Source organism: Scyliorhinus canicula, chromosome 13 (assembly GCF_902713615.1).
Source record: "Scyliorhinus canicula chromosome 13, sScyCan1.1, whole genome shotgun sequence".
In the NCBI taxonomy this organism is placed as follows: domain Eukaryota; kingdom Metazoa; phylum Chordata; class Chondrichthyes; order Carcharhiniformes; family Scyliorhinidae; genus Scyliorhinus; species Scyliorhinus canicula.
This window is the reverse complement of record NC_052158.1, coordinates 68,337,622-68,357,726: the sequence shown is the minus strand read 5'-3', so window position 1 is coordinate 68,357,726 and position 20,105 is coordinate 68,337,622. Positions and strand designations below refer to the sequence as shown.

The 20,105-nt window shown below is 51.6% G+C and overlaps 1 protein-coding gene across 1 annotated transcript in view; it reads left to right on the top strand.

Annotated features, from left to right (window-relative positions):
- LOC119975607 overlaps nt 1-20,105 on the top strand; it is a 73,576-nt gene that overhangs the window by 30,239 nt on the left and 23,232 nt on the right. The window contains exons 10-13 of the mRNA XM_038815395.1: nt 5,883-5,964; nt 7,719-7,855; nt 15,553-15,649; nt 16,899-16,943. Of these exons, the coding sequence (XP_038671323.1) occupies nt 5,883-5,964; nt 7,719-7,855; nt 15,553-15,649; nt 16,899-16,943 (361 nt within the window). The remainder of the gene's footprint in view (nt 1-5,882; nt 5,965-7,718; nt 7,856-15,552; nt 15,650-16,898; nt 16,944-20,105) is intronic.

Below are 20,105 nucleotides of genomic sequence, written 5' to 3'. Positions count from 1 at the left end.
CAACCTCTCACTATCCTTCTCCTTAACCTTCTCCTTAACCTTCTACCAGAATGCTTAGAGACGGCGCCTTTTTCTAAGACTACTCAGTGATGCCATCTAGTGTTGAGATACATGAACATCAATTTGTTAACCCTTTACACTCTTTAGATTATACATATCATTACAGCTTTCTCCTCAAACTCTCACCCATAAGGTTTAACATCAATATCTTATATTGTTGTACATCTAGCTCCATCTAGTGGTTGATTTAGACATTACATTAACCCTCACAGTTCCTTACATTTATGATAATATCACAACCGGGTGCTCCAGTTTCCTCCCAAAGTCCAAAGGTGCTGAGGTTCGGTGGGTTGGCCATGATGGATGCACCCAAAACATGGATAGGGCAGGGCATGGGCCTAGATAGAGTGCTCTTTTGGATAGTCAGTGAAGACTCAATGGACCCAGTGGAACTGAAGAATTGCAGTCATAGCTAGGGGAAAGACTTCCATCTCAACATTTGTCTTGAGAAGGTGATTTCCCTGATTTACACAAGCAACGTTTTGGGAGCCCTGCTCCATGAGGGGACGCTTTGGCAGCCATTATATCAACTCCTGAAGAGGTACAGGAGCAACACCAACACCAACAGAAGCAAGAGCAGTAACAACAGCAGCTGCCTTCACCACAGCCATATGCTGCTCCACAGGGCAGAGAGGAAAGCTGCAAAGCTCGAGCTCGAAGGTGGCAGTACCCATAAAATAGGGTTAGCTTCCTTGACGTGACTGAGTAACTGAGCCTCGTGAGCCTCAATCTGTTTGCAGCAGCTCGTTGCTGACATTTGCAGTGTCCTGGAAGATAACCTCCTTCAAAGAGGGCCATGTGACCACACATTGTCAGTCGCCATCAAGGTCACAAGTTGTGAAAGGTTCACAGCCTGTTTACTTTAGTTCTGTGGGTTTGTCCTTCATCAGTGGAAATGTCCACATCTTGGCATCAGTTCAACAAAAGGTAAACTCCAATACAGCCTCCGCTGTCCTCACTTCTCTCACTCTGTGTCAGACCGGAGAGATAGATTTAGATTTTGCACTGCCTTCGTCTGCTATAAATGGGCTGGCAACAGTCTCAAAATGGAATCTGTCCTCTTACCACTACATTAACCCCTGCAGCAAGTGATCCAGTACCATTTAAAAATGGGCCATATTATAATAATAATAAGCATCATCATTATTGTGACCAGTAGGCTTACATTAACACTACAATGAAGTTATTGTGAAAAGCCCCCAGTCGCCACATTCCGGCGCTTGTTCGGGTACACTAGGGAGAATTCAGGATATCCAATTCACCTAGCAGCATGTCTTTCAGGACTTGTGAGAGGAAACTGGAGCACCCGGAGGAAACCCACGCAGACACGGGAAGAACATGCAGACTCCGCACAGACAGTGACACAAGCTGGGAATCGAACCTGGGACCCTGAAGTCGTGAAGCAACAGTGCTAACCACTGTGCGACCGGGCTACAGCCAGGAGTTCAAAACACACACCTCTTTCACCAAGTTGCATTTTTATTTGAAAATCAGGCTCCCGTGCTGTTAATAGGATCCCAATTGATGCTTTGAGCACAACCTGCACACAGTGTGGGCTTGAGTTACTTCCATGGGCCAAGCTCCTCAGCAAAGGTAAATGCCGGACTATTTCTGAGGGCCCTAAAGGAGAATGGATCATGAAATGAGTCTGCGCCACCACTGCCCTGAGATCAATGGTAGCAACCTACCCCCCAACCCCCAGCCCCCACACTGGCAGCTGATGGTCCCCACCCTATCTTGAGGCCTCCCTTAATGTCCCCCAGTTTGCTGGCTGGCTGGGTGGGTGGAAATGGGGCAGATGCCTCAGAATTTGCCACTACCTTTTCGCAACAGGTTTGGATACTTGGCTCTGAATATTTGTAAAGCGATCTAGATTTTGCTCAGCGACTGCACTCGCAGTGCCCAGAAACACATGGCTATTCGACATGACTCGCTTTGAATAAGGGGCCCAATGAGGAAGGCGTGGCCGAGGCCGCACATTGCCCCATTTTATCCAATGGACAGAGCGAGAGCTCGGGACACCATTTTTAAATGCAGCATGTGGGCCATGTAGCAAGTGGGAGTCATTGCCTAGCATTCCAATCAGACCGTGATGCCTGGACACTGTGCCTGAACGCTGCGGGAGGCAACACCACACACGCAGCAGTCAATATCTGAACAACCAGGGGATGGGACAAAGCTGTGCGGCTATGTCTATGGCCGGAGTGTGGGTGAGTGCCACAGGGAGGGGGAGATGCCTGGAGAGATGGGTCAAAGGTTCAGAGGTCAGCTCCATTGTGGAAGAAAGTGACAGAGGCATCATATTGGTTGTGCACAAGGGTGTTTATTGTGTGTAACAATTCCCCACCCTCCCAATGATGCTGCCCCTCTCCCCCCTCTTCTCATAAGCACCCCCTCCCCCAGTGCCCTCAGTGATCCTCAATGTGCTTATTCTTCCTAGCTCTAATGCCACAACTAGGTGTAACCCCAGGATGCACATCTGAGATGGAGGCAGCCAGCTGTTTGCTATGCCCCATGGCCTTTAATGCCCCTGGTAGGCATCCCCTGCAGGCTCTCGATCCGGAGGGCCCCAGATCACCTGTCAGTGGCACATACACAGCCGTGCCACCCTGTCCCGTGTGCTGGCTGTGAGATGCAGCCTCATTAGAGGGTGGAACTCGGGGGAGCTGGTGGCCAATGTCGCTACTCCATGCAACGGGTTGGCATTCCTCCTATCAGTGCCCATAGGTTCACCTGGGGTTTACCTTGGAATGGAGGGGAGCTGCTTCGAGCCCCATCTGCCCCAACATCATCTGGCTCTGCCAGCCCTAGAGGTTCCCCATGTCGACACTCTCGGTGATGCTCCTCGGTGATTGGGCCATGCTCTTCAGTGCCTCGGCAATGCCCACCTGCGACTGGGACAAGCTCCGCAGCACCTTGGCCATTCCCATCTGAGAGCGGGACATGTCCCGCAGAACCTCATCAAGGTCAGCCTGGTATTGGGTCACATCCCCAGCGAGGCAGATGTTCTGCCTAGATCCTCAGCCATGGCCACCACCAAGTGCGCGACGCCTCGGACAGCTCCATTAATGATGCCGATGATGTTCGCCAGGCTCTCTACTGCAGTCAACAGCCTAATAGTGTTGGCCTCAGTGCCACGCTTTGCCGGCGACATCTCCTTCAGCGCCCATAGTCTCTGGGACTCCACCAAACAGCTATGGACCTGTTGGAATGCCGCTGAACTCTGGCCGCACCCTAACTGCAGTGATATGCATTAAAAGTGTATGTGTAAATATGTATAGCCTCCAACCAGTAGGTGTCAGGCAAGTAGTAGCATGTGACATGGTAGCCTGGGGGAAGCCTTGAGGAGAAACCATCGTGGTCAGTCAGGTTTGTATTAGTTCCAGTTTTATAGCATTAGTTTCCTACCCACAGTTTATTCACTGTTGCTTCACAGCACCAGGGTACCAGGTTCAATTTACGCTTGGGTCACTGGAGTCTGCATGTTCTCCCTGTGTCTGCCTGGTGGTTTCCTACGGGAGCTCCGGTTTCCTCCCACAAGTCCCGCAAGACGTGCTGTTAGGTAATTTGAACATTCTGAATTCTCGCTCAGTGTACCTGAACAGCCATCGGAATGTGGCGACTAGGGGCTTTTCACAGTAACTTCATTGCAGTGTTAATGTAATCCTACGTGTGACAATAAGATTATTATTATTGTACTATAATAAAATTAACTAGACTTGAACAGGATGTTCTTTAGTACGCCGACTCAGTAATTGTCCAAGAACATAACACTAACGTCTCCATCAGCTCCAGGAAAGCCTCTTCCGCAGATTCAGCATCAGGCTGGGATCCAGCAGACCTCCTTCTCGCCTGGGGGTCCCTGTCTCCACGTGACGTGCATCAGCAGCTGCCAGGTGTTCACCAGGTTGTTCCCCAGAAGCCTGACCACTAACATTTCCCAGGGAGGTGCGTGTATCTGCACTGGTGGAGATGGGACAGCTGTGAAGCCTTGGTCGTGTCTTCCTCTGAGCTCTCGCCTGAGGTGTTCTCCTGGGAGGTCATAGATCATTTTTCTGGCACCGGAGAAAAGGCTCCTGGTCACTGTTCCAGCGCTCACAGCGGCTGCTACCTCGTCCCAGGCAGCACTGGCTGCCGTGTGGCTGACCCTATGAGATGCTCAATGGAACAGGTCATCCCTCCGGGCCTCCACTATGTCAAGGAGCCTGGTCAGACCTGCACCACCGAATCCTGATGCCGTTCTCCTGGGTGCCATTGTTGTGAGCTGGCTGGGGTTGGCTGAGCAAGTGCTGCTCGACCTTGTTCGCAGTGGGTTGGCAAGCACGGTGCCGGCGAATCGGCTGGCGGGCCTTCATTTGCGGTGAGAAGCCTGTGAGGCCTCGTTAAGTGGATCAATTAACGTTGAATAGCCCTGCTGGCCTCGCTGGGCCGAGCGCTGGGAAGGTAGCGGCATTTCCCGCACGCTACCACACTGAGAAATCTTTCCGGATAATCACGCCCCAAGTGTGGGCTAAACCAGTGAGGAAATCCCCAGGGTCTGAACCAATGACTATGGGCAAGATGGAGTGGCGACGGTGGCCACCACCTCCCCCGAGTTGCACTCCTCTGATGAGGCTGCTTCTCGAGGTCAGCACACAGGACAGGGCAGCATGTGCTGCTGACAAGTGAGTCGGGGTCCTCCGGCTCCAGAGCACCCAGAGGATGCTGCCAGGGGCATCGAGGGCCACGGGACGAGGTAAGCAGCTGGCTGCCTTCACCACAAATGTGCATCCTGGGGAAAGACCAAGCCGTAGTGGTAAAGCTGGGAAAGCCAGGCACTGAGAGCATCGGGGGATGGGGGAGGGGAGTGTGATAGGTAGGGGGTGGGGGTGGGGGGCGACACCATTAGGAGTAGGGTATTGTAAAACACATTAAACACCATTATTGCGCCCCTGTCACTTCCTTCCGCGATGCGGACTGACCTTCAAACCGTTTGCCCATCTCGCCCAAGCATCCCCCACCCCTCCCTGGTGCTCACCCACCCTCCTGCCATGGAAATGTCCCGGGAGCTATGTCCCATCTCCTGGGTGTTCTGATGTTGCGTGTGTTTTGTAGCCTCCTGCAGTGTTCAAGCACAGTGTCCAGGCATCAAGGTGTAATTGGGATGCTAGGCAATGACCCCATACGCTACATGGCCCGCTCACCCATGGGGTTCCACTTGTGTTATGTGAAGTGCTCACTTAACCATGATTGCCAATTCCCTATTTGCAATAGCCTTCAGCTCTGGGTTAAGGGTGGTCATTGGGGCAGACGGGCAGACGGGCAGGGACAAAGGTTGCCCCCGGAAGAGTACACACAATCCAGTGTGGGCTGTGTGACCCTCAGTCCTGCCTGCAAGTGGCAAGCAGCAGGCGTCACAGGGAAATATTTTATTCCCTTCCCGAGCCCAATGAGACTAATTCTGATTCCTGTCCTCTGGACTGAGATCGGGACAAGATGCAACTAAATTTATTGGAAAGATAATAAATGGTTACTGGTTTTAGGGAGGAGTTGGGAATATAAAGGTTTTGAAATCAGTTTGAAATCTGAATGCACATGTTTCACAACATTCCTGCATTTACCAATATTAAAGTGATGTGGAAATAAAGTTTTAAATCTTAAAATCACAATCCTTCTCATTTCCCAAAATGAAGTGTTTGTTTCAATTACAAAAGTTGGTTTGTTCTGGTGAGTTGTGAAACATTCAGTCAACAGAGTTGTCATCTGCTCTATTCCTGCCAATTCAGAGCTCTTTAAAAGGGAGAGGCAGAGCATAGAGACCTACACAGAGCTGCTAGTAACAGACTGTTCCTCACTTTCACCCGTCTTTGAACATGTGGGGCAGGATGATGCTGCTGTTCACAACTTTGGTTTTTGCAATCATCTGTGAGTCATTTTTTGCTATTTTAGAATTAAGTTTGATTTTATTGAGTGCTCAGTTTTGTACTTGCAGATCTTTAACTAAGAGGGAAATGTCCATTCATGGGGAAGGTGTTTTAATTTTGAATTATCTAGTGCTCGGACACAGTAGAAAACCAACACCATGTGACTCCCTATATGCAAATAAAGAAGTTAATAATTAACAAAAAGCATCTTTCATTTTTCCAATGACTCACGAAATCTGTGCTTGCGCCCCAGCTAAAAAGAGCAGCTGATCATATCTCTGATTGGTCGGGTTGCCCGGCCAATCAGACGGCCGGCAGCACTCGAATCCCACCAGTGCCACCGGGAGCGGTGGGCAGTGCTGGGACTGCAGCCAGTCCCCAAAGAGGATGAACGATGAAACCAAGTAAGAAAGTAAGTTGAACTCTTCCACTGGAAGACTGTGGCGAGTGAGATGTGGACTGAGTTTGCAAGGGCATGGAGGTTGTGATATGCATAAGCAGTCATGTCAGTATTAACTGATGTGACCTCCAACCAGCAGGTGGCAGTCAAGAACAACCAGGTGACACTGTTATCTCAGGGAGTCCGGAGATAGTCGTTGTAGTGGATAGTCGCATTTGTAGTAGCTCTTAGATAATTTATAATAGTAATTTATAGCTAGTAGATTTGAGTAGTTTTCTTATTTTTATATATCTGTTGTATTCCATTGCAGGCATTGTGTGTATATCTGTGCACCCAGTGCGGGCATTGTGTGTATATCTGTTGTACCCCAGTGCAGGCATTGTGTGTATATCTGTTGTACCCCAGTGCAGGCATTGTGTGTATATCTGTTGTACCCCAGTGCAGGCATTGTGTGTATATCTGTTGTACCCCAGTGCGGGCATTGTGTGTATATCTGTTGTACCCCAGTGCAGGCATTGTGTGTATATCTGTTGTACCCCAGTGCAGGCATTGTGTGTATATCTGTTGTACCCCAGTGCTGGCATTGTGTGTATATCTGTTGTACCCCAGTGCGGGCATTGTGTGTATATCTGTTGTACCCCAGTGTGGGCATTGTGTGTATATCTGTGTACCCCAGTGCGGGCATTGTGTGTATATCTATTGTACCCCAGTGCAGGCATTGTGTGTATATCTATTATGCCTGTGTACCTCAGGTGGATACTGGGAAACTATTTCCTCTGATGAGGGAATTGAGAACAAGGGGGAGACAATCTAAAAATATCGGAGTGTGTTTGGTGACCAAAGCAGCAGCTTTTCTACACACGGAGAGTGAGAAATGAAACAGAGACCGTACGTGCCCTTCCATCACCCTGGGCACCTGCTTCTCTGGTCAAAGACACGGTAGCATTGTGGATAGCACAATTGCTTCACAGCTCCAGGGTCCCAGGTTCAATTCCGGCTTGGGTCTGTCTGTGCGGAGTCTGCACATCCTCCCCGTGTGTGCGTGGGTTTCCTCCGGGTGCTCCGGTTTCCTCCCACAGTCCAAAGATGTGCAGGTTAGGTGGATTTGTCATGATAAATTGCCCAATTTGCCCTTCGTGTTGGGTGGGGTTACTGGGTTATGGGGATAGGGTGGAGGTGTTGACCTTGGGTAGGGTGCTCTGTCCAAGAGCCGGTGCAGACTCGATGGGCCGAATGGCCTCCTTCTGCACTGTAAATTCTATCTATGATATGGGATAGGATGGGTTAAAAATCCGACTGAAAAACAATGTGCAATAAAGTGATGAAACAGAAGTCAACATGTTCCTATTCCACAGGTGAGGTCACTGCATCTGCTGATGATAAACTGCGTTGGTGCACCACCAGTGAGAAAGAACAGAATAAATGCAGCAACTGGACATCAGTCAGCTGTGTCCAGGCTGACTCCATGGAAGGCTGCCTCCAGAAAGTTTCGGTAAATATCACCAGCACATTTAATAGCATGTCACTTTGTAAAACAGGGGCTATATTGGCTCACCCCCCCCCCCCCCCCCACCCCCTCCTAATCCCTGAGGGCTTGGGGAATGTCACATGAGTTAGAGGCCTTTGCACAGGAAAGTGAAAATGAAAATGAAAATCGCTTGTCACAAGTACGCTTCAAATGAAGCTACTGTGAAAAGCCCCTAGTCGCCACATTCCAGCGCCTGTTCGGAGAGGCTGGTACGGGAAATGAGGGAGTCTGGTATGGGAAAGGACCTCAGCTGGTTCTGCGTAGCTCTAAAAGTGACTAATTACATACATGGCTGGGAAATCATGTAGGAGGGAGGTCATCAGGTTTCCGAGGCATTGGGACCTGTTCTGGGCAGGTGGGACCTCTACAGGTTCAACGGGTTACATCTTAACAACATTTACACTGGTATTCCTGCAGGGAGATTTGGAGTACTGTGAGGAATTCTGGGTGCCACACCTTAGGAAGAATATATTAGCCTTGCAGGGAGTACAACGTAGGTTTACAAAAATTATACCTGGACTACAGGGGTTGTTTCAAGGCGAAATTACTCATATTAGGCCTGTCTTCGCTCGAATTTAGAACAGTCATTTTCAAACTCAGGGTCGTGATTCGCGGGTGGGTCGCAGGCGGAAGTCGGGAGGGTCCCGGGGTCATCGGTCACGGCGTTTCCAATTGCGGGAAGTAGTGCCCAACGGCTGTAACTGGCTATGAGAAATGTCGGCCGCAACCGGCTTTCAAAATGCTGGCCGTCCCGCGCAAGTGTGCCCCGTCAGCAGCGCGCAGGCCCAGAGACCAGCGAGGCAGACTGCCTCCTCCTGACATCAGCACGCTGACCAGAAGTGGCGGCAGAGAGCAAGTCATGCGCCTCATACAATGACATCACATACTCTGGGCATGAGAGAGATTCTTCAGTTTTGTAGCTGCCAGCAGTGCTGATGTGAGCTCAACCCATGAAAAAGAAGCTGAAATCAGGAACAAAGCAGGATAAAGATGATTTCTTGAGGTATGGGTTTATCAATTGTGTCAATCCAAATCAGGATGCAAAGCTCATGTGTGTTGTAAGCAGGGAAGTACTGGCAAATGAAAGATTAAAAGCCTCAGAACTTTAAAGGCGTTTGAAGACATGCTGAGTTTGAGGACAAACCCTTGATTTTCCTTCAATGGATGCAATGGGAACTTAAATTATCAGCTGAAGTTCTTAGCAGAAATGTAACATTGAATGACAAAGCAATGAGGTTGTGAGGACCAAGCCAGCTCATCTGCCACATTAAAGGTAAGCATTTGGTGGGGCAAGAAGTTTTGGTAATGAAGACAGGCCGGCGTGGGTCGTGAAGGATGGCTGATTGGTAAAAATGTGTCCTGGGCAAAAAAGTTTGAAAAATACTGATTTGGAAGGTTAAGGTATGATCTCATCGAAATCTTCAAGATATTAACAGGAAAAGACACGATAGATAAAGATTCCACCTGTTGTAAATTCTAAAACTAGGGGGCATAGTCTAAAAAATAGGGACTCTCTCCGACAGTTATTCATTTTAAATCTGAGATAGATAGAATTTTGTGAAGCAAAAACATTAAGGGTTTTGGGCCAAAGGCAGGTATATGGAGTTAGGCCATAGGTCAGCCATAATCTCATTAAATGGCGAGACAGGCTCGAGGGGCTGAATGGCCTACTCCTGTTCCTATGTTCCTAGTGCTGTTGGGATAGGTATAAACTAACTTATCAGGGAAGTGGGAACTTGAGGAGCGACCCAAATTGGAAAGAGGTAAAGTTGATAACAGGAAGTGGTAATGGGACGAAAAGGCAGGAGGAACAAAACAAAGCTTCATGTATGTGTTGAATACAGAATGGTGTTAAAAAGGCAACGTTAGGGGCACTCTACCTGAATGTGCACAGCATTCGTAAGAAGGTAAATGATCGTCGAAGACACCGGCTGAGCCTGGAGACAATGCAACCTATCTGGCAGATCACCACATGGGTATGGTGGAGGACACCTGGGGCGGGATTCTCCGCCAACCAGCGGGGTGTGCCGTACCGGTGCCGAGGTGTGGCATGACCCATTCCGGCGTCAGGCTGCCTGGAAGGGGTGGAATCCTCCGCACCTTCAGGGGTTAGGCCGGTGCCGGTGGGGTTGGCGCCACGCCAACCGGCGCCAAAGGGCCTCCGCCGGCCGGAGCGAGTTGGCACATGCGCGGGAGCACCAGCGTGCGCTGCCGTCATCCCAGAGCATGCGCAAGGGTGTTCTCCATGCCGGCCATGGCGGACCGTTACACCGGCCGGCATGGAGGGAAAGAGTGCCCCCATGGCACAGGCCTGCCCATGGATCGGTGGGCTCTGATCGCGGGCCAGGCCACCATGGGGGCCGCCCCCTGGGCCAGATCCCCCCTCCCCCCGAGGACTCCGCAGGCCGGCCGCAGAGCCAGGTCCCGCTGGTAAGGACCTTGTGTAATTTATGCCGGCAGGACCGGCCAAAAACAGACGGCCACTTGGCCCATCACGGGGCGGAGAATCGCTGGGGGGAGGGGCGCTGCCAACGGCCCCTGACCGGTGCAACGTGATTCTCGCCCCCGCCAAAAAATCGGCACCGGAGAATTCGGCAGCCAGCATTGGGGCGGGATTCACGCTCCCCCCGCGCGATTCTCCAGCCCAGAAATGAAATGAAAATGAAAATCGCTTATTGTCACGAGTAGGCTTCAATGAAGTTACTGTGAAAAGCCCCTAGTCGCCACATTCCGGCGCCTGTCCGGGGAGGCTGGTACGGGAATCGAACCGTGCTGCTGGCCTGCTTGGTCTGCTTTAAAAGCCAGCGATTTAGCCTTGAGAGCTAAACCAGCGGGGGCGGTCGGAGAATCCCGCCACTGTTCCCAGTGGCCGTCAAGGTTTTATGCCACGGGGTCCTTCCAGGCACCAAGTGGGGACCTGTCAGGGACCTCACAGGCCTCGGGCACAGGTGCATCCGCGCCGTCACGGAGGCCCTATATGCCCAGGTGGCTCAATACATCCATTTCAATGTGGGGAGCCGGATTCGCCATCATCCCCCTACGAGCACCTGCAGGTGACAGGCCGCTCTACACAAACCGAAAGGGGTTTGACTCAATGACCGTGCAGCTGACATGTGACCATCAGATGTGAATCATGCACATCTGTACCCAATAGCCGGGCAGTGTGCACGACCCCTTCATCGTGGCACACTCGACAATTCCTGACATGTTCGAGACGTTCCCCCCCCCCCCACAATTACATCCTCCCACTGCACCCCCCTCCGGCTGGGGTGGTTGGCTCCTGGGTGACAGGGCTTATCCACTGTGGTCGTGACTGGTGACATATATCCGGGGGGCCACCGACCTACGCAGAGACCAACACCCATGCAGCGACCAGGGGGACGTGATTGAGCGATGCTTCAGAATCTTGAAGATGCAAACCAGAACTGCTCTCGAGGGGCCCTCCAGTATGATGCTGAGTGGGTCACCCGCATCATTGCAACGTGCTGTGTCCTCCACAGCATCACACAGTGGAGGGGTAAGGTGCTGGAGGAGGAGGATGAGCGCCTGTCCTCACCTGACGAGGAGGATGCGGGGGAGGAGGAGGATGAGTAGGACATGGGGCCCAGGCAGGCACAGCAGCCCTCACAACATGTGCTCCAGGGCCAATGCACACAGGACGCTCTGATCACCTCCAGGTTCACCGACAGAGGGTGGGGGGGGGGGGGGGTGGAAACTGGCCCGGGACATGGACACCACATCCCCCGCCCCCCCCCCCCCTTGCCAATCCCCCCCGGGCAGCCCCCTTGCCTGCAATCCCCATTAAACATACCTGCCACACTACAGGGTGTGGGCCCTGGGTTGGTACCCTGTAGTGCGACAGGTATGTGTGGTAGTATGGCTAGAGGGATCATATTACCAGAGAACCAGGCTGCCATTGGTACAGCAGCCTCGCTGCCCATTGGCCCAGGCAAGTCATGTGCCTCTCTGCCAATTGGTTGTGGCTGGTCATGTGACTCCCCGCCAATTGGCTGAAAGGTTGGTAGCTCCGCCTACAAGGTGGGGTATAAGAACTTGTGTTGGCTGGCAGTCGGCCTTTCTCTGTACGACCACTGCCTGGCTCACATCTAGCGTATTAAAGCCTGTTGTTTGGAACTTCACTACGACTCGAGTCCAATTGATGGTGCATCAGTATGTATAATGGAGGGGATTGCCAGTGACTGCGCTATCTCCCACTGGGACTGGGCCACCACCCTCCGTGTCTGCGCCACCTCGGCCAGCGATGGGCAATGCCGCCGATGTTCCCAGCCATGGCCTGCTACAACTGAGCCATGCTCAGAAGCGTTGCTGCGATGGCCAGGTGGTTCTGGCCCATGGCTGTGTGTGATGCATCAACCCTGTCCTGGACCTCGGCCAGTGCCTGCACAGAATGCCCCAGGCCTTGGGCATGCTGATCCGTAGCCAAAACAGTGGCCCCCAAAGCCTCCAGCGCAGACGCCACCCCTGCAGCATTGGCTCGGGTGGCACGCATGGTCGGCACCACCTCCTGATCCTGCACGCGGTTGGGCTCCTCCAGCACCTGCAGGTACTGGACACTCTCCCACAACCCCTCACATAGTCCCTGGCTCTGCGGCTGCATCTCCACAATCGATGGGACTGTCTGTCCCACAAGCTGTCTGTACGGCAGCTAGTGCCTGGGTCGGCCACCACAGGAGTTCCTACCTCCACCTGCTTTACCAGATCAGCTGTGTGGTGCGTATCAGAGAGTATCCCAGGAGCCTCTTCACTAAAGTGCCCGACCGAGGTGAGTGTCTCTGGGATGGTGGAGGGTGTTAGAGACAGCTGTGACAGGAAATCATCAGACTCAAGCTCTGGGGTGTCCTGTGTCTCGAGTCGAGGGCTGCCAGCTCTTGCCGTCAGTACTCGGCTCACTGGGGGGCTCCGAATGTGACACTGGCTGGGGGCGGGGTGCACTGGATGGGCCCACCCCATCTACAGCAGATCCTGCAAGGCACAAGACAAGACGCACGATTAGACCGTGGGCAAGGGGGGGGAGGGAGGGTGGTGGGGGTGCGGGTGATGTGGGGTGAGGGTGGAGGTAAGGGTGAGGATGGGGGTAATGGGTGGTGACGATGAGTTGGGGGTGAGGGTGGTATGGGGTGAGGGTGGTGTGGGAGTGGTGTTGAGGGGGGGGTGTTGACATATCTCAGCAGGTCTCACTTCCTCGGCCGCAGCCGAACACCTCCTCGGTGACCTCCCTTTCCTCCGGGTTGCTGACCATGTCCAGGGCCCTCTGATCTGCCACGGCCAGGGGTCGCAGGTCCAGCGGTCCCCCTCCAGTTATCTCCCGCTCTTGGCGGTTATGGGTGGCCTTCTCCTGTGCAGGGGAGGTAGTGCTGGGGTACAGTGCTGCCGACTCACCCTGGCCATGAAGTTTTTTCCTGCACTGTTGGCCAGTGCAGACAGTGTTGCGCCTATCGCCCCTGCCACCTGCGCCCAGGCAGGACAAATGGCGGCGGCTGGCAGCCTCTGGACTGGCGAACCGGGGTACAGGGTTTTCCTCCTCTCCTCCGCCATGTCCAGGAGGGTCACCATATTGGCATCCGTGAAACGGGGTGCCATTCTTTCCCGCTGCAATCTTATTGGCTGGGATGTGTGTGTCGGGAGTGCAGTGTATATGCGGCTGTGCCCTGAGTGTCAGTCATGAACCCGGAAAATCCTGCACTGCTTCTCTTTGGAATCGATCGTGTTCCATGTGTCGCTGGTGCTAGCCGCTTAACAGTAGCTGAATCGGTCCAGCAGCGGCGTCAGTTTTGCTGCCGTGGAACTCCACGAATCCTGCGCCGGCATCTACACTTAGCCTGAGAAATGGAGAATCCAGCCATCTGTTTTTACTTGTGTTGTTCTGCATCGATTTCTATGTTATGAACTGGCCTGCTCCACCTCTCAACATTGGTGGAGCAACAGTGCCTTCACTGGAGGGATAATGTAATTGCAGCCTGCCGGAAGGCTATGTTGAAGTTGCACAGCGATCCAGGCCATGGGCAACATAATTGGGATTTGCATCTCATGTGAGAAAATAGTCTCAATCACATTTATATCCATTGTTCTTCAATACCTTTATTTTATTTTCTATTACTCACCAACCAATCTAATTTTTAACAGTTTATAAAGCATGTGGCGACACAGTGGTTCGCACTGCTGCCTCGCAGCGCCAGGGACCCGGGTTCAATTTCGGTTTTGGGTGACTGTCTGTGTGGAGTTTGCACATCCTCCTGTGTCTATGTGGGATTCCTTCGAGTGCTCCGGTTTCCTCCCACAGTCCAAAGATGTGCAGGTTAGGTTGATTGGCCAAGCTAAATTGCCCTTTGTGTCCAAAAATGTTGGGTGGGGTTACTGGGGTACAGGGATAGGGTGGAGGTGTGGGCTTATGTATGATGCTCCTTCCAAGGGCTGGTGCAGACTCGATGGGCCGAACGGTCTCCTTCTGCACTGTAAATTCTATTTAAATCTATGTAAAATAGTGTGTGTCCTGAGTACCATGTGCTTATCCTGAGGTCTTTGTTCAAAGTTCTAAATAAATTGAAGTTAAAGTATACTGACAATCTCTATCAAGTCTGTCTTAGGGAAGCGAAAACTCATCAAGGTTTGGTAAAACTATAAAGCATTGTCTCAGTAAAACCTCACTAATGCTCGGCAACAACATCAAATCGCAGCTCTCATGGTTTCTGTCTGTCTCGAACTCTGGAAATGAATTCTCCCTTTGTGACGAGGTTTTTCCTTCCCTCTGTCCTGAATTTCTGATATCTTTGTGTCTCTTACTTTTTTCTATACCTGGAAACTCTCAGGATCACAGATTAAGAGTGCAGAAGAGGCCCTTCGGCCCATCGAGTCTGTACTGTCGCATGACAGGCATCTGACCTGCCTACCTAATCCCATTTTCCAGCACGGCCCATAGCCCTGAATGTTATGATGTGCAAAGTGCTCATCCAGGTACTTTTTCAAGGATTTAAGGCAACCCGCCTCTACCACCCTCTCAGGCAGTGCGTTCCAGGCCATCACCACTCTGGGTAAAAATGTTTTTCCTCAAATTCCCCCCTTAAACCTCCTGCCCCTCACCTTGAACTTGTGTCCCTTTGTAACTGACCCTTCAACTGAGGGAAACAGCCTGTCCACTCTGTCCATGCTCCTCACAATCTTGGACACTCAGATCATGTCACCCCTCAGTCTTCTCTGCTCCAGCAAAAACATCCCAAATTTATCCAACCTCTCTTCATGACATAAATGTTTCAGCCCAGTCAACATCCTGGTGAATCGCCCCTGCACCCCCTCCATTGCAATCACATCCTTCCTACAATGTGGCGATCAGAACTGCGCACAGTACTCCAGCTCACCAAAGTTCCATACTGCTCCCTGCTCTTGGAAGGGGAAATCACCATCCACCACCGTGGCCAGCAGCAGAATTGTGTCACAGGTTACCCCATTGCTGTCTCCCTGTGAGCAAGAGTCCTCAGTTGGAGTCAGTGGCAAAAGGACACGAGAGAGACACAAATGAGAATCCAAACCATATTCTGTGCTGAGGGACCGATGGTGATCTCAGCAACATTCTGGAGGTAGATTGAAAGAAGCAGCTGGCAACTTTATGGATGTCAGGTCACCAGCAGAGTTGTTTTGTTTTGCAGTTGGCAGAAGCTGATGCTGTTGTTCTTCACAGCGCAAGAATGATTGTCGCAGAGAAGTGTGGCCTGGTCCCAGTCATGACTGAGTACTATAACAAAGGTAGGTACATGTGCCTATCCCCACATTTACTCTCAGACTCACCCTCCTTCCTGTGTTCATGGTCATTAATAGTCTCGATTTCCCACCATTTCCTGCCCGATATTGGACCAGGGTTACTGATTCGATGAGTGTTCCCCTCCATTACCCAGTCTTCCCCCCCCCCCCCCCCCCCCCCCACACATTCACCCATTGATCGTATGCCTCAGCTCCATTGAATTTCCACTGGCTGTATAACATGCCATCCAGACTTGCCTTGTGCTACGCTGAAGGCAGAATTACGTTCAAAGGACATGTTATGCAGTTAACCATTGCCACCTGCTCTACCGTCTGCATTTGTGCCATTTGCACGAAGACTGCCTGTTCTCCTCTCCCCTATTTGAGAGAGAGCGCAGTGAATGTGTTACTTCGGAGAAGAGCAGCAGCCATGGATGGATGCTCATGGGCTGGATTTACCGTTTGTGAGACTATGTGCGGAGGATCTGCGGCATTTGACATCAAAAACATTGGCGGCGGCCCCTCACCGATCCAGCAACCGGTGGACGTGCCGGGAAACATGGCGCTGGACATGCACGGACCTGACCTGCCAGATAGTGTCCCCCCCCCCCCCAACCAGTCTCCCAAACCCCCGGGGAAGCCTCTCCCTCCCCGGCCAGAAGCACAGCTCCCACCCAACTTTGGCGGCGCTGGGCACAGTCCGTAGCCGCCACGCCGGGCTCCCGGTCACTGAGACCACACATCAACCACGCAGTCGGGAACTCGGCCCATCGGACGCGGGGCATCGGGGGCAGGCCTTCAGGTGACGTGCTGACGCCGTACCAACTGCGTGCGGCGCACAGCCATTACAGAGGGGGCGGAGGATCCAAACCTGTGTCAAACAGGCGCCTTTCCCGATTTCGCCATCAGAAGGGATTCTCCGTCCCATCCCCGATTACGACTTCGGGGAACAGTGAATCCCACCCAGGGTATCCACGGGAAGAAGCCCCACATTGGGTCACACAGACAGAAGGACTCCTACTTGTATTTGATCACGGAGCAGCGACTGTAACTGAGGTTTTATTCACAGAGCTTTATGACTGTGATTCATATCCATGTGCGCCATAATGGCCGTAGCAACTACTTGTGGCTCTAAGATTATAGAGGGGAGTAATTTCAGGCTGCAACATGTGCAATTCCTGCTGACTAGCTGGGCCTCAATGAACTACATGTTGAGAAAGTGTTAATCCCTGTTTATATTTATTGATGTCCACAGAGAATCTTGAACCCTGCAGAGACCCAGCAACACATACAGAGCCATGTGAGTTTTAGAGTTTATAATTTTGTGAGAAATATTTGATAAAATTGCAATACAGTGCTTAAACTCGATGCAATTATGTCAGCTGAACACTATCACCTGGGACAGCATTGTATCTCTTCACTGTGTCTGGACTGTGTCTCTTCACTGTGTCTGGTCTCTATCTCCTCACTGTGTCTGGCCTCTATCTCCTCACGGTGTCTGGACTCTATCTCCTCACGGTGTCTGGACTCTATCTCCTCACTGTGTCTGGACTGTGTCTCCTCACTGTGTCTGGTCTCTATCTCCTCACTGTGTCTGGATTGTATCTCCTCACTGTGTCTGGACTGTGTCTCCTCACTGTGTCTGGACTGTATCTCCTCACTGTGTCTGGACTCTATCTCCTCACTGTGTCTGGACTCTATCTCCTCACTGTGTCTGGACTCTATCTCCTCACTGTGTCTGGTCTCTATCTCCTCACTGTGTCTGGACTGTGTCTCCTCACTGTGTCTGGACTCTATCTCCTCACTGTGTCTGGACTGTATCCCCTCACTGTGTCTGGACTCTATCTCCTCACTGTGTCTGGATTGTATCTCCTCACTGTGTCTGGACTGTGTCTCCTCACTGTGTCTGGATTGTATCTCCTCACTGTGTCTGGACTGTATCTCCTCACTGTGTCTGGACTGTGTCTCCTCACTGTGTCTGGACTGTGTCTCCTCACTGTGTCTGGACCCTGTCTCCTCACTGTGTCTGGACTGTATCTCCTCACTGTGTCTGGACTCTATCTCCTCACTGTGTCTGGACTGTGTCTCCTCACTGTGTCTGGTCTCTATCTCCTCACTGTGTCTGGACTGTGTCTCCTCACTGTGTCTGGTCTCTATCTCCTCACTGTGTCTGGACTGTGTCTCCTCACTGTGTCTGGATTGTATCTCCTCACTGTGTCTGGACTGTGTCTCCTCACTGTGTCTGGATTGTATCTCCTCACTGTGTCTGGACTGTGTCTCCTCACTGTGTCTGGACTGTGTCTCCTCACTGTGTCTGGACTGTATCTCCTCACTGTGTCTGGACTGTATCTCCTCACTGTGTCTGGATTGTATCTCCTCACTGTGTCTGGTCTGTATCTCCTCACTATGTCTGGACTGTATCTCCTCACTGTGTCTGGACCCTGTCTCCTCACTGTGTCTGGACTGTGTCTCCTCACTGTGTCTGGTCTCTATCTCCTCACTGTGTCTGGACTGTATCTCCTCACTGTGTCTGGTCTCTATCTCCTCACTATGTCTGGACTGTATCTCCTCACTGTGTCTGGACCCTGTCTCCTCACTGTGTCTGGACTGTGTCTCCTCACTGTGTCTGGACTGTATCTCCTCACTGTGTCTGGTCTCTATCTCCTCACTGTGTCTGGACTGTGTCTCCTCACTGTGTCTGGTCTCTATCTCCTCACTGTGTCTGGACTGTGTCTCCTCACTGTGTCTGGTCTCTATCTCCTCACTGTGTCTGGTCTCTATCTCCTCACTGTGTCTGGACTGTGTCTCCTCACTGTGTCTGGTCTCTATCTCCTCACTGTGTCTGGACTGTGTCTCCTCACTGTGTCTGGTCTCTATCTCCTCACTGTGTCTGGACTCTATCTCCTCACTGTGTCTGGACTGTATCCCCTCACTGTGTCTGGACTGTATCCTCACTGTGTCTGGACTGTGTCTCCTCACTGTGTCTGGACTGTGTCTCCTCACTGTGTCTGGACTGTATCTCCTCACTGTGTCTGGACTGTATCCCCTCACTGTGTCTGGACTGTGTCTCCTCACTGTGTCTGGACTGTGTCTCCTCACTGTGTCTGGACTGTATCTCCTCACTGTGTCTGGACTGTATCTCCTCACTGTGTCTGGACTGTATCTCCTCACTGTGTCTGGACTGTGTCTCCTCACTGTGTCTGGACCTTATCTCCTCACTGTGTCTGGACTGTATCTCCTCACTGTGTCTGGACCTTATCTCCTCACTGTGTCTGGTCTCTATCTCCTCACTGTGTCTGGACCCTGTCTCCTCACTGTGTCTGGACCCTGTCTCCTCACTGTGTCTGGACCCTGTCTCCTCACTGTGTCTGGACCCTGTCTCCTCACTGTGTCTGGACTGTATATCCTCAAAGTGTCTCCACACTCACTTCAGAGCGAGAGGACTTGAGTACAGGAGCAGGATTGTCTTGACACAATTACACAGGATCTTGGTGAGGCCACACTTGGAATATTGTGTGCAGTTTTTGTCTCCTTATCTGAGGAAGGATGTTCTTGCTCTAGAGGGAGTGCAGTGAACATTTACCAGACTGATTTCTGAAATGGCGGGACTGACGTATGAGGAGAGATTGAATCGGTTAGGATTGTATTTGCTAGAGTTCAGAGGAATGAGGGGGGTCATCAAAACCTATAAAATTCCAACAGGACAAGACAGGATAGACGCAGGAAGGATTTTCCCGAATGTGGGTGTGTCCAGAACAAGGGATGACAGTCTGAGGATACAGTGTGGACCATTTAGTACAGAGATGAGGAGAAATTTCTTCACCCAGAGAGTGGTGAGCCTGAGGAATTTGTTACCACAGGACGTTGTTGAGGCCAAAACATTGTGTGTTTTCAAGAAGCAGCTAAATATAGCACTTAGGGCAAAGGGAATCAAAGGATATGGGGGGAAAGCAGGATTAGGCTATTGAGTTAGATGATTAGCCAGGATCACAATGCAGGGCGGAGTAGGCTCGATGGGGTGAATTATCTCCTCCTGCACCTATTTTGCATTTCTATGTGTCTCGACGGTATCTCCTCACTGAGTCTGCACTCTATCTCCTCACTGTGTCTGGACTCTAGTTACTCACTGTGTCTGGACTGTATCTCCTCACTGTGTCTGGATTGTATCTCCTCACTGTGTCTGCACTCTAGTTACTCACTGTGTCTGGACTGTATCTCCTCACTGTGTCTGGTCTCTATCTCCTCACTGTGTCTGGTCTCTATCTCCTCACTGTGTCTGGATTGTATCTCCTCACTGTGTCTGGATTGTATCTCCTCACTGTGTCTGGACTGTGTCTCCTCACTGTGTCTGGACTCTATCTCCTCACTGTGTCTGGTCTGTATCTCCTCACTGTGTCTAGGCTGTGTCTCCTCACTGTGTCTGGCCTCTATCTCCTCACTGTGTCTGGACTGTATCCCCTCA